The sequence below is a fragment of the Thunnus albacares genome, chromosome 6, assembly GCF_914725855.1.
Source record: "Thunnus albacares chromosome 6, fThuAlb1.1, whole genome shotgun sequence".
Classification (NCBI taxonomy): Eukaryota; Metazoa; Chordata; class Actinopteri; order Scombriformes; family Scombridae; genus Thunnus; species Thunnus albacares.
The window spans coordinates 21,881,017-21,899,279 of NC_058111.1; the positions used below are offsets into that span (position 1 = coordinate 21,881,017).

The window sequence follows — 18,263 nt, forward strand, 5'->3', positions numbered from 1 at the left end:
TAAAAGTCTTCATTCCGAACCAACAGGCTTGTAACTGAGAGGCACAGACACAGTAGAGAAACTGGAAAGTATAAAACCTTCATTATCCTTTAAAATGTGAAGTCATTTTCTTATGTCTAGTGCTTACCAGGCCTTGTGGATATGGTCATTTCTCAGGATCTTGACAGGCACCCGCGTCTCCCCCAGAAACACATCCTGAGCCAGATTCTCACTGTTCCACAAATCAACTCTGCAAAGGCAGAAGATGCAAACTGAGACCATGTATTTTATGTACGAACATATGGCGTTAAAATACAATCAAACTACATGTACATCAGGTAACACAAAGTTTTTGTTGCTGTGTGTGTTCAGCACAAACACGTAACCAACCAATTCCAATAAATGGCAAACAGGGGTTTTTAAAAAAAAAAAAAAAAAAAAAATCACTTCTCTCTATGGTGCTTACCTGTTTGGTGCATTAAAGCCAATACAATACCCGTGCAATGACATCACCTCAAATCCAAACCTCAAAACCATGCATGAGTGTTTACCTTTGAATCTGTCTAGCCTTACCCAGTGAGCTATGAGTCCACTGTGATGGGAGCCCCACATATCCTTAACCAGAAACCAAGGCTCTCTATCAGTAGTCAGAACACACCAGATCCAAATTCACTTTTTTGTCCTCAAGTTGTTAAGAAATAATTTTTCTTCTGTCAAGACTATAGAGGGGGAACGAGAGAAGGAGAGAGAGAAAGAGAGAGAGACAGAAAGAGTCACAGAAACACACAAATGAGAGGAAAAAAAATAACTTACTTGATCTCTAGTTTTTCAATGTCCTCCTCCTCCACTTGGAAATGAGACTTTTTAGAGTAGCTGCTGGACCGCGTGACCTGGGGATGGACATGTCAACCAGTTCAGGCATCTCCAACACTTTCCAGCGAATTGCCTAAAGGCTTCTCTGGTTTATAATTAGACTTGCTTACACACACAGTGTTTTTGTGAGCCTATCATGTGGTTAGACAGCAAAATGTGTAGGTACAGGATTTACCTCAAAGAAGAAGGTCTCTTCAAACTGAGGGTTGCTGGTTTTCTTCTTTACTTTTGTTTTCTTTTGGTCGGACCTTAGGAGATAAGTTACAGAAACTCTTTTCATGGAAAGATTTTCAAAATTTCAAAAAGGTTCCTTCAACGACTATTTACATGATAGTTTATGATTTCCATTGCTTTTGAAATTCAGTTTTTTGTTCTTAGCACTAAGATTTTTTTTTAAAAATTCTGCACTGAGGAGCAGCTATAAAATAAAGTCAATAAAGTGCAATTAATTATATTCCTGTCTTAGCCACAGTTCCCTTCATCAACTACAGCTGGTGTTAAATGGATCAACATCAAACTAGTTTTAGCTGCCGTCCAGTAAGTCTCAGAATTGATTTAACATTGTTTTCATATGTACTGCACCACATGGTCTGGTCCCTGGTTACTTTGGTGAACTCATGACCCTGCAGTATGTAGTAGAAGCTCCTCAGATCTAGTCTTACTAGTTGTACAAAAGGTCCCAGTTTGTGGTAAAAGGTGAGTTGACATTTACAGTCAGAAAGACCTACAGTGTAAATTCATTTAAATCACAATAAAAACGAAACAAAAAGAAAAGCTACACAACTGGGCTCTTGATTTTAGACTTGACTGATTGACATAGAAGCCACACAGAATAACACTATGTTGTGATGTAGTTAACATTCACTACATACATATTTTAGGCCAAACATATTTAGTTGAGCTTTATTTCACTTTATGATGTTATGATTAATGTTTTCCCCTTTTTGTCTTTATCGTTTAGTGTAAAAAAAAAATTAATTACAAAACATGAATCATCTCTTCATTTAAATTGGCAGCAGTCTCCATTTAGTATCATTAATATCAAACTGTCAAATCAACCTAGCAAACGAGCTGCTTCTGTACTCGCACACTAACATGCACTAACATGCATAGAATAATATAACCATATACAGTATATGTGTGTTGTTAAGAACAGAGTGCTCCCTTTATTATATGTCTGTGTGTGGCATTCAGAGTTACCTGGCAGGTCCAACGAGTGACACGGTGGCATAGGGGTCACAGTTCTGCCCACTGATCAAAGGCAGTCCCTGGCACTCGATTATCCTACAGGTGTCATGAAGAAATACACAAGGACGTCAATTAATACTACAATTACCACGATTTTAGAACAAATTACGCTTAATTTCTGAGTTAATTTACATCAATAGTGTCTCAGTTGCACTACTAGTCTAAAATATATTTCATTTACAGATCATCTTCCACTCTACATGATACTGTGCAGCTGATCATCTTGCAACATAATTTTCAACATTTCAAACAATTATGAGGTGACCTAAACATCGGGAGAGATTAGCTTCCTTCAGAGCATAAATGGTAGATAATTTCTTGTTTGTTCAACAGATTTTCTCAGTGGAAAAGCATTTGTTTTTAACCCTCTATGTTCTAGATTATAACTGCACCGAGTGAAAAAAAAGGAGGTTACTTAAAACAGGAAACTTTTATCAAACTTTTTATTTTTATTTGGTAATTTTGGAGTTGCTACAATGGGGATAAACAACCACCAATGTTTAACATTTGTGTCTTTTTTTAAAAGAAGACATTTTATCAGAAAAACAATGTGTTTAGTTGTTTCCTCTGGTATAATGCATGTGCCACAACAGATAAAGTGAAAAAAGCTTCCGCACTCTAAAAGATGTCTCAGAAATGTCTCTCTTTTTATTTTTCTATTATCTTCGACGGTTGAGCACCACAGAACAAGAAATCTGCGTGACTGACAAACCTAGACATCGGCTTAAACAAAGTTTAAAAACAAATTAAGTCAAAAAGTCAAGTAATAGCCAATAAAAAAAGATAAGAATCAAATTCCATTGCATCATAATTTTTTTATCTTTCGCACATATTCTCACACAAACACACACGATTATGTGTGAAGGAAATACTACTTATATAATACATTAATTACTTTTAACCCAAAACAGTCTCGTGGATATACTCCAATACAACACTATTATTTTAACAATGGTGAAGAAGCTTGAGCGTAAAGTCGTCAGATTGTCAACAACATAAAAAAAACACACTATGCATTGATAAAGTAGTGTTACAGTCGCCATTTAGAAGTACTGCTTTGCCCTCATGTGTGGCTCGTGTCACACAGGGACCACTGCTTTTTTCACAGGTGTTTCAGGTGACAACAAACAGACATTGTAGGCACCCTAAACAGGATGTGGCTGCTAAGCAGGAGTCACCGGGGAATAAGAATGAATTCAGCTCTTCGCTAAGTGAGGCCAGAGGGAGAAGACATGCAGAGAGAATGTCAGGATGTTTGTGTATAATCTTCCTGGGTGTCATGACATTATTCCCTATAGTCTCCTTTGCATCTATTTTCTTACTCAGCCCCACCTCGCTCTGCTCCTATCGTCTCTGGTGTAATCATGCTGCAACAGGATGGCATGCAGACATAGAAAGTGTGCAAATTATAAGCTTGACACCTGTGATTCTGACTTTGCTGCCCTGTCTGCGCGGGCTGATGTTCATCATCTGTGCGCATACAGCACGAGGAGAGCTGAACAGAGAGCAGGTGACAGTTTAAGCAAACAATCTGAGTGACACAGTGAATGACGGCAGCAGAAAACCACAGAGCTTGCAAGTGTGTGAAGCGCAGGCTTCCTGCTCAGATGCCATCACTTCCTCTGCATAACCCTGCTCTCCAAGTATGAATGGGGGGTGCAACAACAGGAGGTGCGCACATGCACACTTGTACGTGTTCTTTATATGCTAACCAAATCCAACAATGAGCGTTTTTTTTCTGAGCAGACCATCATCTCTGGTTATTATCTGGTGACAGTTTTCACTTGTGACAACATTTCTAACTCAAATGTCCAGTTAGGAGGTAAAGGTAACAGATAAAGTTATGTTGTGACACATGCAAACCTTAAAACAACCCACTAAGTGCAAAGATCGGTGACTGATAGGATCTTATCAATGATTACCTCTGTACATCTATTTAAAAAGAGATCTTACACCATATTAGTCAAAGCACAAATATTGCATTTTAAACAAATACTTTTTTTCTGACAATTTTTTCTGGTACTATTCAGATGTTTCAAAATAATGTCTGAAATCGCTGAAAAAAATGTATACAGCTTAAAATAATTTGATTTGCTGCAGTCTGGGGCTGCCACTAAAGATTATAACAGTTTCTGATGTCTTGAAATAGCCTTTTTGTCTGACCAATGGCCCCAAAACCCAACGATATTTAATCTACTACACTGTAAGACAAGGAAAAGGAGTAAATCCCCACATTGGAAAAGCTGCAACTATTTCAATTTTTTGCTTGAAGGCTTGAACTGAAGATGTATTGATTATTAAAATAGTTGCTGATTACCTTTTTGTCAATCTAATATTCTGTCTAATTGTTGCAGCTATACTGCAGTCACCGTTGCTCAGAAGACAAGGGGAAGGTTTCCTCTGTCAATAAGCTAAAGTTGCTGTTGTTGCCTGCAACAAAAAGCTAAAATACAGATTCTGTTTGTTTTGGGAATAGTGCGGCCAAAGACTCCCTAACCTCTCAGGACAGTGGGGGTGTTGTGTCTGCCCCCAATGTCTCAAACCACACATCTAAAATAACAATCTCTGAAGTCTGGCTAATCGTCCATTTCCTGCATTGTTTAGAATGATTGTCCACTTATTTCTATGTTCCTGACTGTCTGTCATATCCGTATGTTTGATACTATAGTTAAGGCCAAACAAGGGTTTAAACGCGGTCTTGTTCTGTCCCTTTAATTGTGCCTTCATCCTTTTCATTATATTATTGCAGGCAAAATCTAGTTTTGTAGTTGGTTTGCACCTGTATTTTCTGTTTGTTTAGTTTACAAATAAGATGCATACCCGATACCTGATCCTCTTGTGTAAAGTACTTTAGCGCAAGCTTTTAAATTGTTGTAAATAAACAAGAAGTTGAATTTAAAGAACAGGAACACAATTAAGACAACTAATGGAGAACAGAGAGGAAGCAGGATTTGATCGTAGGCCAGAGGAGGGACTCATGTGGTTCTCAACTTTTCATTTCTACCATGATTTCAATTTCACTTCAAACTTGTCAAAATCATACAACAACCAACTGGATCAGATGTCACTTGACTAGCGACAAGGGGATCTAGATACTCACCGGACTAGTAAGTGTTGACCTACTGAGCCATTCTCTGTAATCACTTCATTCAGTTTCATCTCCAGGTGAACCTTGCCCTGTTAAAATACAAGGAGAGGAGAGCGACAAATGAAAACTTTGAAATGACTCATGTCACGATATCTGTTTTACATCAGGTCTGAGTCAAAAGTTTCTCATAAAGTCCCAGGTTACAGTAAGGTGAGGTGTGCTTTCAAGTCAGTGACAGTGAATGAACACAGATTTATCTTTCTTTACTCCAAGTTCACCAAGTCAGTAATTAGCTTAAAAAGGTAAAATATGATAGAAGTGTAGGATGTATTATTCAGCCTAACTAACCACTAACCCCATTTTTCAATTCACTACAGACATGCACAAATACTTTCATTGCATTTAAAAAAAAAAAAAAAAAAAAAAGGAGTCATCCATTTTTCTCTCACTTTCATATTTGAAATAGCTTCTTGTTATTCTCTGTTCTTACTCGAGCTGTTTTAGGTTAATGGAGGTACCATGTGTGACAAGAGCCACAGCAGCTGTGAATTTTGTAATCATTCAAAAGGATCTTTACGGGGTCGGATGTGGTGAAGGCTGCCGGTCTCGCCTTCGGAAGTGTCAGAGAGAAAGAGAGAGAGAGAGAGAAAGAGAGAGAGAGAGAGAGAGAGAGAGAGACAGGGAGAGAGAGACAGGGAGAGAGAGCTAGCAAGAGAGAGAGGGAGCTAAACAAAACGCCCACACACTTGCACTCTGTCTCTGCAATTCAGCACTTGGCTGAGATGGCGAGTAGTTCTTTCTGATGCAAGATAGGCCTTTAAGCCTGTATAATGCTAACCAAATGAGTCAATATCAGCAGCAAATTAAACACTCGTATTACAACTACCTATCCCCTCTGTTTGGAGTAATGAGTCAATGTGGTCACAACGCTGTTTGTTGTTTGTCTCATATGATTTCTACCATTGTAAGTGTCTTCATCAACAAAACAGGTTCACTAGGATATGGGCTAACACAGCTCACAGGGGTACGTTACATGCACAGCCGCTGTTTGACTACAAACCAAGAGGCATTGCAATAACACCTCCATCTCTCACTGATGTAACTTTGCAGTTGAAAGTGTCTACTTGTGAGTGAATCAGTGTAGCAGCAGATACCCAGAATAGTCTGGCGTGGGCTAATGGCAGCTAGAGTCAACACGTTAGCTACAGCAGCACGCAAGTGGTAGTGTGCTGTAGTTTCACCCAACACAAGCAGACCACAAACTCATCTGATCAAAGACAGATACAGTTGAAACAAAACAACCCACATACATCATGTCCTATATGTAATAGAAAGTAGAACAGCAGACCTGAAAAATGTTATCAATAACATGAAAAGCAAAAAAAAAAAACAGTTTCAACACATAAGGCAGACATTGGAGCACAAACATCTCATAAATCAGGACTATAGCTACAGTGTAATATCATAATCATTAGTCACTGCTGCGACAGCAAGCTTACGGGCTAAAGTAAGCCAGCTGCAAACAATCTAGTTTAGAAGTGCAATTGATGTACAAAAATAAAAATTAAAAAAAAGTTATAAACTCATTCAGGGAATTCAATGGCATCAGTTATCAAGTTGTTAATCCCACAGAGTATTGACTTCACCAGAATATTTCCTCTTGGGCTTTGAGCAGGTCGACATACTGGTATTATAAAATAATGACTATCTGGATTTAGCCAGTATGCAAAGTCAAAGTAACCATCTTCTACGCAGTCATAACAACAAAAGGTAGAAGTGAAGTGGTGACAAATACTTCATAAATTTTAGCAAGACTTTTGAAACACTGAGATTTTAATCCTATACTGGTTCTGGTCAAATGCAAATTCTAAAAGCAGCATAAATAGTGACTTTCATAAGAATAACATCAATGAACAAATATGAAAATATTATTTGTAGTACTAGCATTTTTCACTGTACTAAGCTTCAAAGCCCCCTGCTGTTGAAATCCCATCTTTGACAGGTTTGCAATTTTTCACAATGCATACTACAAAGTGTTTACAATGTGCAAACTGTTACACTGTAATCCTGTAGATATACGATTCTTGTTTAAAAGTCAACAAGTCTCACAGAATTATTTGACCTCCTTCATGTCATGACATACGACTCTGCCAAAAACATTTCAAACATGAGTCTTGCACATTGCCTTTCATTCTCCTGCAACCGGACTGCTCAGATAGTTTTTGAGTGTGGGCTGACAGCAGCAGCAGCAGCAACCAATCGATGAACAGAGTTGAGCCTGTCTCTGCATTTCAAACTGTAAAAACATGACAGCCTGCGCAGAGACTATTAAACCTTACTTTGACATGGAAATGATCTTATCTGTATGCAAATTTTAGACTACATGCGAGTGAATTTCCTGCTTGTTATGTTGGGGTGCTGCACGTTATCAAAGCATGCATGCCGAGCCAAAGGTGAATGGTTGTCACTATCAAGAACTTCAGTGCCAACTTCAAAGCATGTGGAAGACAAACCCAAAGTTTTTACATTATAATCAGGATGGGATACACTGTAACTTGGTGGCAAATGTGTTTGTGACTCATCACTAAAAACCTCTTCCTTAGAAATTACCTGAACTTCAGAGTTAGGATCCACTGGATGAAGGCTAAACCAGTGCTCCTTTCCACTGTATTTACACAGGTCATCCTTCCGGATCGACACCTTGCCTGAAAAGACAAAACAAACAACTCATGCAACAACAACTCATCTATTGAGACAGGAAAATATACTTGTGTAAGTGTGCTTATTGTGACTTACCAACTGGTAAGTCCCTTTGGAAAACGCTCTTGGCGTAAACATAGAAGGATAAACACTGAAATGTACGTGGGATCTCAAAGTAGAAGTCCTCTCCATAGAATGGGCTGTAAACAAAAGGCAGAGGTTTAAACAACAAGATTTTGGCTTTGGGGGAAAAAAAAGAAGTGTATGAGAATGTGTGTAGTAGGTGGTGTAATGTGTGATAAACTAACCAGATTAGTGGCTATAACCCAGGTTACCTTATTTGACCCATGACACATAGGATTAATCAATGATTTGTGAAACTTGACAGTTGATTCTTGACATGGGCTGCATTAGTGTTAGTCAACTTTAAAGACTTGTTTTGGTGTAGTTCATAACTGTTTCCAATCCAAATGAACCTGTTTTAAGAACTAGGATCAATTGTTTTTATGTAAATGTAAAAAAAAAAAAAAAAAAATCTGGCATCTTCTACACACTTGCAGTTTTTAATTGACATTTCTTCTCCTTCCAAAATCATCACACAAGTTGGTGCTTGACTTTTGGAAAGACTGTCTGCACCACTTGCAGATACTGGGATTTGGACCACATTCACATCTGCTGCTCTACCAGGTCTATAGTAGTGGTATTTCTGTACCCAGCAGGTGAGCATCTGCACTGATAGTTTTTGAAATTGCTGGGATAGGCCGAGACAGTGACTCACACCAGTTGCCGTTAATAAATGATAAAGTTATGTGAGTAATGCAATCATGTATGTGGCAAACAATTGCTGTCTGTCGCTTTATGCACTACCTGTTCTTTTGTAGTTTTACTGTTATACTGTTGTTAGCCGATAAAGATGATTTGATACAAGATCAGATTATGTGGAAAAGAAAAGATCGGTGTTGTGCTACAGCCTAAACAGAACAATATTTATTGTCATTTATGTGCCCAAGTATCATAAACACAGGATTGTGTGAATTAACTGGGAAATGAACTGTCTGAGCAGAAGGTGGAAGACACAGGGTGCCCTTATGACTCATCACTGTGGTGGGGAATGTTGTAGCTATGCTATGTTGCTACGTTGTAGCTTTAAATCTGCCACCTTTGCCATTCATCCATTCTCCTCCGAACATTTCTTTTCATTTCTTTAATATGCAATTGTACAGTGTACAAAGAAGAATCTCTGAAGTGGGAGCTGGACTGAGTAAAACCCCAAAAATGCCTAGAAAGGGCAGATTTAGATTTTGTAATGTGCTGGGAAGTACCGTTTGGAGAAGAGAAAGATCATATGTTTAAAAGGCACCAAGAAAAAAATAATCTACCAAGAAAAATTGTGGTGGACACTATTAACTAGGGCTGCAGTTAATTATTTTTGTTTGTGATTCATCTGTTATATTCTGGATTAGGGCCCAAGACGACATCTTCAAATTGCTTGTTTTATCTAACCAACAGTCCAAAACCCAAAAGTATTTAGTTCACAGTGACGTAAAACCGAAAAAAGCAGCAGCGAATCATCACCATGGAAGGACAGGAACGAGTGAATGTTTGCCAATTTTGCTTGAAAAATGACAGAAAAGATAAATCGATTATCAAAATAGTTGCAGTTTTTCTGTTGACAGGCTAATCGACTAATCAAGTGATCGATTCAGTTCTACTGTCAACCAGCAGGTCTTCAATTACATCTGGATTTACAGAATGAGCAAAGGGTCTGAAGCATTAAACATCAATTTAGAGCTGCAAATATTGGTTGATTAATCGATTCGTTGATCAACAGAAGATTAATCAGAAACTATTTTGATAACTGATTAATCCTTTCAGTCATTTTTTAAGTAATAAAATGCCAAACATTTCATGTCATTTGTGAAAATCTGCGGCTATTCTTGGTCTTGTTTGATATTGAATTCATTATGTTTGGATTTTGGACAGCTGGTTCATCTACAGACATTGAATAGAATTATTAATAGAGAAAATAGTCTGCAGATCAATCAATAATAAAAATAATCTATAAATGCAGCCCAAATGAAGCCTATCCCAGCATGCTGCTGAGAGGTAGGGCTGTGACATAATTCAATGTTATCATATACTGACTTTCAGGAGAATCGTGTTGTAATGATATGATGGTGACGTGTTACCGTTTCAACAGCATGTGCTAAACACTGTACAACCTGTAGCCTTGCAGCAGAGTGGTTTAGATCTCTTCTGTTGAGCGCAGGACTGACTGCCCTGTAGGCGCTGGCAGAAACACAGAGAGCCCAAGCATCTGTGCCTCTCACTCCTGCCAACAAAATTACCTCGCGACCAGGACTACGAGCTGGACAGCTTGATGTGACATAGCTGATTGTAGGTTAAGCACTACCTCAACGTACGTGCTGGCTGCAGATGGACCACCTGTCCCGAACAGGCTGAACGGTACTTAGACAGTTGTGCTGGATTAACTGTTCATATGTTCAAGTAAAACTGCAATCCTTGTTGTTCAGGTTTTTCTTACAAGTCACCTTAGACCAGTTAAGTCTGTTCAATCGAGGAGGAAAGAAGCAAAAGAATTCTCAAATGAGCACATAAGATAATCTAAAGAAGTATCAGAGACATTAGTTCAGTTTATAGGTCATGTGTCTTGATCAATTATACTTCATGGTTCCACTTTCTCAGTCTCATGCAATTCTGTATAAAAACTCTTTATTAGTACCAAGAGAATCTGGTCCTACAGCTCTTCAATCCCTGCACCGATGCTTCCTTCTACAATTTTGCATCCTGGATGGTGAAATATCTTGCCTGACACCGCACTAGGTTTGGCCAACACATCCAGCACACACCCACGCATCCTACTCAACATCACATGGAATTATGCACTTGTAACCTCCCCATTCTGCACACTCTCGAACATACACCCACCATACTACCGTACCTTCCCTTCTGTTGTCATCCTAGCTTCTAAATAATGTGAGAATAGCTAGGTAGAACCACTTGACCACGACTGTTTGAACATGCCTGCTTTATCCAGGGGATTAGCTGCAATTAGAGCTTCCATACAGCCTTTAAACCATTAGAAATAGGAACCCATACAATAGGCATGAGTCAAGCACCGTTGCATAAAAAACACCAAATTTGAGTGATTATTAAGATGTGCTAACCAGAGGCTAAGGTAGTTGAGAGTGACACAGAGAGAAAGACAGGGGAGAGCGTGGGAGGACACACTTCCTCAGAGACTGTAAAATCCTTTTGAATGGCACCGAAATCAGGAGAGAGAAAAAAAAAAAGAGCTGTTGCGAAACACCTCGAGAAGGCAGGCCCATGTTTACAGTGAGATGTGCAATGATGTAGATAGAAACCTAAAAGGTTTCCTGATGCCCATCTCCCACACCTTTCTGTGAACTGCTTGTGAACATGCAGCTATTGGTAAAATAGCTCGTTTCAGACAGAGTCACTTGTTTGCTAGCTCAATTGGTACCCCACACACATTCAGCTCTGAGTCACGTATCGACAGTTTCGAAGATGTAATCAAGTGACTGCATTTAAAACGGACAATTCTCTCACGATAGGGCTACAACAAGTCCCCAACCAGAGTTCTCAACAGGTAGATTTTTTTCAAGTCTGAAAACAACACCCTGAAAATTGTACAAAGAATAACAGCAGCCAATAATAATACTCCAAAAAAGGCTTCAGGCTGTGCAATTCTTTTGGTTTCATTTGAGCGAGCTATGTCTTACATCCAGAAGAATACGTTACCAGTTGAAAATCAAAGTCACTGAACTTAATGCTATGCTCAGAAGCACTCATCAAGTGTGTAGCCAAAACTCTGACATATAAACATATAAACTGTATACATGGCTAATATATTATGGAAGTTATATGTGGCTGATAAATCAACCATCTATATTGGAAAAAATAGGGACAATTAACATGGTTCCTGAAATGGGATGTTGCATATTAGGCCATAATATCATGATTTTAACTTCAGTAATCATGGCAGTTCAACAACCAGATACATACAGTTACATTCACAGGTAAAGTACCAGTTAAAAGTTTGGACACGCCTTCTCATTCCCTTGAATGAGAAAGTACAGTAATCAAGTAATCTATCAGATATTCTGTCAATGAGTCAGAAATAATGACAAAAATACTGTCCAAGGTCCAACAAACTTACAAAGGCTTTCAGTATATAATGTATACAGTATTTAGAGAAAAGCAGCACAAGCTAAAACAATTTTATTAAACAATTTATTGTTTTAGCACAAAATATTACTACAGTTATTCCTACAGTAGCAAATAAAAATTGAAGTAGCAAATTAAAGCAATCGTAAAAAAACTGTTCACTACAAAGTTGAAAGATTTACTTCAAGGAGGAAATAACGCAAAAAGACACTGAACCAGAAACTTAAGCCCACATATAAACAGAGGGATGTTTGGATTTCTTGTGTAGTCAACATTACTTGCTATAGATGAAGTGTGCAATGACTTTACATGATAAAACTCCAGACGCTAAAACTCTCGTTCACAACTGCAATCTCCTCCCCTGAAGACTTTTCTTCTTCTTCTCCTGAAGTACTAAACTGACCAGGAAAATAAATTATTACTGTGTAGTGAATATATTCATACTACACAATTACACTTTTTTAATTACTACACTACACGCTTTTTAAATTGATGATATGGAGCTGTCCTGAGTATTGATTACCAAAGTTTACACTTCATTACTACGAGTAATACTTTCGGCTATGTCTGCTATTTTTTATATTAGCCATAAACCCACCCAAACTGCCATATTTTTTAATAATACATCCCTAATGCCAAATCCTACCAATTTTATTAATCATTATTATTATTTAATAATAAACTTCACTATTCATTTACAATGTGTCAAAATGTAGACACTGTAAACTGGAACAAAGCCACTAGTCCGTGCTCAACAACAGGACAAAGAATAAATATAAATGTATAAATATAAATATAAATGTTTGAAAGTTAACCCTTTACTGTAATATTAACCTCACTGACACCAAACTGTACCGTAAGAGCTTTAAAACTGGAGCCTTAACTGGAAATAAGACAGTAACAAGATGGGGTTGTAAACTGGAATCTACATTAAAATGTACAAATAAAACGTTACAGGGGTGATCTGCTTACCTGACACTTTTGTCAAACACCTTGGTGCGGAACACCTCCTCCTGATCAAGACTTATGGTGGAAAAGGTACAGAGATCCCTTTGTCGATTTGGACCTGAGACCGGACCCAGGTTTTTAGCTTCACCTGCAACGCCAAGAGAAGAGCATCGTTACCATCTTGACTGGCCTCAAAAAGACACTGGTCTTTCTTTCCCAAATTAAATGAAAATATAGAGTTTTTAGACAATCTTCATTCATACCGTGCAGTAGTACAATCTAAAGATATTAATCTTACATTAAACAAGGTACATGTGACTATCAAGTGAACTAGATGACATTTCAGCACATTTTTTAGACCTTTGAGAGTTTCACAGACATTGAAGTTTTAGATCTTGAAAAATCTTGACAGAGCTAATTCATTGCAATACACTAGTGGAAGTGTAGAATCTGGCAACTCTGAAACTCATTTAAAATGCGTCTGGATTACAAAGTTTCTACTGTTCATCTTCAGAAGAGATAAAAAAAAAAAAAAAAAAAAAAAAAAAACAAACCAACAAAACAAACTTGGCCTTAAATAAAACTGAAGTTAATTTTACTGAGCCTGACTCCACACAAGCTTATCTTAATTAATATCATGATTGCAATCATACATGGTACACTTAAAATTTGTTTTTATATTCAACATCCTCATATTTGTATGGGGACGCTGGCTGTTGTCGGTTATCAGGGCAAGCTGCAGAGCGGATGTAGCTCAAGTAGACTTGAGGCTCATATGTGGTTAAAAACATGAAACATTGACTTCCTCAGTATAACCAATGGTGACGATACAGCGCTGATTCACAAATGACAAACACCTTTGTCACACACACACATCACTTGCACACTTACATTAACGCACGCTGGCAGGCCCAGATTACAGCCATAGGCTTTTATGCAACACATACATGAATAATGCACAAAACAAAGGCGAGATTCAAAGATTAAAAAAGGTCAGTACAGCTGAATAGCAGCCACTCAAAATACAGCACTATCAATATCTTCACAACGAGTCAGATTTGGACCAGAGGATTAGTGGGACACACAGTGGTCTAAATTAGTCCTTTAGCATTGAACAGGTAGCCTAAGCTCAGGTGGAGTCCTAATTAAGAAAAGCCACCACCGAGATCAGGTATTTAACAGGCTATTAATAATGGTGTATGGCTAATCTTAAGAATGACCAGTAAAAACAGCCGAGTTGTCGCTAAGCTCGGACCAGGATGACCTGGTGGGAGTAGAGCGCACAAGCACATATGCACACAGACACAAACACATACTGTTCACTACGGCTTACCAAACCTACAGCCAACTCTTCTCTTCAATAACATTTCCACTAAAACAGAAGCACATCACCCGGTGAAAACCATGACCTAAAGGTCAGAGAGTATGCTTCAACAATATCTGATTTAACTGCTGACTATTTAGATATTTCGCCTATTGGGTTTTCCCCAAATCTATCGTAATAATGTGACAAATAAGGGAATACATCTATAAAAATACACTGGCCATGCTTATTAGAAAAGAATACATCTTTACAGAATGCCACCTCCATTGATGTAGGCTAAAGGAAAAAGGACAAAGCGTCAACGAGGAAGAATGGAGTTTCGCAAGACTGCAAAGTGAGTTACATGCCATTATAGTTCCTCTATTTTGTTCTGCTTACCGTTTTCTCATTAATTCATAGTAGTGAAACTGACATTTGTTTTCCTATTGTGTGCCTATGCATACGAGCCTTTCGTACTATTTAGCCTATATTCACCTGACAGTAAATACAGAGCCAAACACTTCTAGCTTGTCAAGATATCTGTTTATCAATTTGTGTAAAGTAGGTCAACAGCCACTTTACACTAATAAAATGTGTTCCCAGTGCAAAGTTTTGTGCTTTTTCCCCCTTTTCATATAAACTGAAAATAAAAGCACATTTTTAAACTGGTTTCTCTTGAAGATTGACACACAGAACTTTTACTTTTTTTCCATCTTGATGAAGATGAAGCAATAACACTATGGCAAATGTATTCGTAACCAGAATCTATTACTTGTGATACCATCACAGGAAAGATACTGCCACAGTGGTGTAGACCAGTGGATATGTTTTAACAGTGTAATACACAAAACTGCAACTTTTTGGACATCCAGTTATCGGTTGAGTAAAAGCGCATTACAGAAACCGGTACTGCTGAAGTGTTTTGAATCTCTGGATGAAATGTTTGAAAGAAAAGCAGCCTTACACAGCTTAAATTTAAATTAATTGGTCAAAAAAAAACACCAATTACACATTCAAAACACTGGCACACAACCCAGCCTGTGAATGAGGATGAGGAAACTGGCTTGTAAAGTATTTGAGTTTAGGCCAGTGTTTCCATTAGATGCAATGAGACAACCATATTCCAATAGTGACCTTTAATCAGTGATGATACTGGCTAATTGTATTTAAAAATATCTTGAGGGCCGCCTCCACATGCTGGTCAGAGACTATAATTCAGAGACCTGAAGGGAAACTGTGCAGCTATGTGATGATATTGAAGTCAGATCATCAGGTTGGTCACTTCCTCACCCATCAGCCAACATACCAGTGTGATATTATGTGCGATGATTGACAGCAGTGATATAGATACTGCTTTATATTTAACGCTGGGTATGTCTGACTGAAATAACTCGAGTAGGAAGCGTTATAAACTCTTGTTTTGCTACCTGAGACGATTTTTATACGCGTTAACCTATGTGATAACTTCACATTGTCACTGAAATTAACTACTTGACTGTCAGATGCCTGAATGGGTTAGTGACGATGGACTGCTAGCCTGTTTTGCCACCCAACGTTAACTTAGCTTACAAGGAAAGCTGAAGTATACACAAAACGCCCACGATTTTTTTTAAAAACGTTAACATTTCTAATACACAATTAAAAACACCCAGTCTGCTCGTACAGCTTCGTTGTTGGTCGAGTAGCGCTGCTCCATGAATGAAAGCTCACAGCTAGTAGCTGCTGCTAGCAAGCTAAGCTAAGTTGACGTTAACCAACAGCCAGCAGACCGACCAGATGAACTGGCTGTCTCTGCCTCCACACGGTCGGCTGTTGGTAGCACACCGCGCCCCTCCGGCTTCCCCTGTCGCCGCTCGCCTCTTCTCCCAACCTCCCCCCTCCTGTGAGAGACGGAAAACATCGGCTCGCTAGTCAAAACTTACATATTTTCCCCCGCAGGCTCTGTAAAATCCGAATCCCCGCGTCGTCCTCTTCCGCCATGGTCCGAGCTGACTGTGGTCGCTGCTCCGGTGCTTTCAGCGCTGGTTGATCATATCCGTTTATGAATGCAGGCAGAGTAGAGGAAAGACAGCCCCACTGCCGCGTCACGTCAGGCTCTGTACACACTGGTGCCTCAAAACGTTTGGATCAAGCTTCCTCAAAAGTCGAGCCCCTTTTGCCTGGCTAGCACTTCAGTCTGGAGACGGTGTGAGTTTTAAACGGGCTTTAATGTCTCCCTGCTGGGTTGCTCAGAACGGAACAGCGGCAACACTTGGCGGAGAACCTAATTTAACTTGTGGAGCTATTTTAGCCAGCTAATCTTAAATACCAGCGCTTCAACCTGTCCGTGTTTGTTGGCGCACACAGTTTTAAGATTGCTGAAACCACGAAGAATTGATTAAAACGTTTTCACTTTTGAACCACACTGCAAAAACACACCGCGCTCTAAAAACGCATGGATTAATTAGAAACAAATGCACACAAAATGTTTAATTTTTGCAAGCACATGACAGCTAGTTAGTCTATTAGCACTCTTAAAAGTTAGCAGGCTAATATCCACTTTTTAAAGTGCATTTCAACCTATATAAAAAAACCCAGAAGTTTAAAAGAGCATGATGTGCTACTAAAAATGATGTTAGCATCCATTGTAGTTGTTATTTCCAACATATTTGCGTTTGGCAACAAGATTATACCCATTTGTATCATTTATCAGTGACATTTACATTGAACAGATTATGATTATAAAATAATGATTGTGTCATAGCAGGGTTTCAGATTTTTTGTATTATTATGCATGGGAAGATACGGTACTTACAATAGGCTTTCCTGGTGAACATGAATGCTTAAATTATCAGTTAAATTTTAGTCATTTTGAACAGTGTTTCCCAAATATAATATTTCAGGATTGACATCCTTTGTTGTCTTCTGTCTTTCAAGGTGATGTTGCCTTTGTTTGAGTGGAAACACAGGCCTGATCCTCATCACTGATAGTGACAGGGAGCCTGGAGGCGCAGTCAGGTACTGTAACTATTAACTTTTACAACCAGTACCACATACTAGTCCCCAACACCTAGACACTGTGAACATCTAATCTAGATGTGTTTCTGTGTTATTAATTTACACTTACCGTTAACTCAGAGGCATGTGACAGCTGATGGAGTGACTTTTTAACTGTACACACAAATGTCACACAATTCTCTACTGTCTACCTTCAACGTTTGGTCACATTCAGGCTATTAACTGGATGAATTATGTAATATTTTATATCTTTATCAAATCTTGTTTTTTAATATAGTCATTCAGTCCATGTAAGGAAAATCTTATTTTGTGACCAGGAATCCTATCTTTAACATGTGTGTTACAACAATGAAAATATGTAAAACTGGCTGGTCATCATACGTTCTATTTTACATTTGTATCTCATATTTTATGAAAGCACATTAGCAGCTACTGTACAGCATAGATAGCATGTGCCCTTTTGTGTACTGAAGTGATTGCATGCAAACATATGTTTGTTTCGCACTATACTATTACAATATGAAGATTTTACTTTACATTTAGTGCAACTAATCTTTACTTATCTCAAGATTATAACTGGCTCACAGAAAAAGTAAAAATGAAATGTTTCCACTTTTATCTGGAATAGTACAAATAACACGACTTGAATTGTTGCAGCCACAGCTTTAATAGGTAGTCATCCCTTATTAAATGGCAGATACAGATACAGGGAAAATGTTGCCTCCATGGCATAATCAGACTGCTGAGATGTACCAAAACGTATGATCCACCTGTTACTTCGCAAAACCCAGTCTTAGAAAGTAGAAAGGAAGTCAGGAACATCTGGAGATCATATCTTGAGGCCAAACTCTAGATTCAGATATGTGCGGAGAATTGAATGAATGAACTTCTCAGAAAGGCTGCTGGTCCCTGAAGGAC

General features: G+C 38.4%; 2 protein-coding genes across 2 annotated transcripts in view; one reads left to right on the top strand and one right to left on the bottom strand.

Moving 5' to 3' along the window:
* The window catches only part of rasa2 (RAS p21 protein activator 2), a 28,325-nt gene extending 11,978 nt beyond the window's left edge, over positions 1–16,347 (bottom strand). Inside the window, exons 1-9 of the mRNA XM_044353742.1 lie at positions 16,271–16,347; positions 13,070–13,193; positions 7,985–8,088; positions 7,799–7,893; positions 5,201–5,277; positions 2,053–2,136; positions 1,028–1,100; positions 793–869; positions 128–229 (exon numbers count right to left, since the gene is read on the bottom strand). Coding sequence (XP_044209677.1) covers positions 128–229; positions 793–869; positions 1,028–1,100; positions 2,053–2,136; positions 5,201–5,277; positions 7,799–7,893; positions 7,985–8,088; positions 13,070–13,193; positions 16,271–16,328 — 794 coding nt within the window. The 5' untranslated portion in view covers positions 16,329–16,347. The remainder of the gene's footprint in view (positions 1–127; positions 230–792; positions 870–1,027; positions 1,101–2,052; positions 2,137–5,200; positions 5,278–7,798; positions 7,894–7,984; positions 8,089–13,069; positions 13,194–16,270) is intronic.
* A 106-nt stretch (positions 16,348–16,453) lies between these two features.
* The window catches only part of trip12 (thyroid hormone receptor interactor 12), a 45,901-nt gene continuing 44,091 nt past the window's right edge, over positions 16,454–18,263 (top strand). Inside the window, exons 1-2 of the mRNA XM_044353729.1 lie at positions 16,454–16,535; positions 17,265–17,345. The gene's annotated coding sequence lies outside the window, so the exon portion shown is untranslated. The remainder of the gene's footprint in view (positions 16,536–17,264; positions 17,346–18,263) is intronic.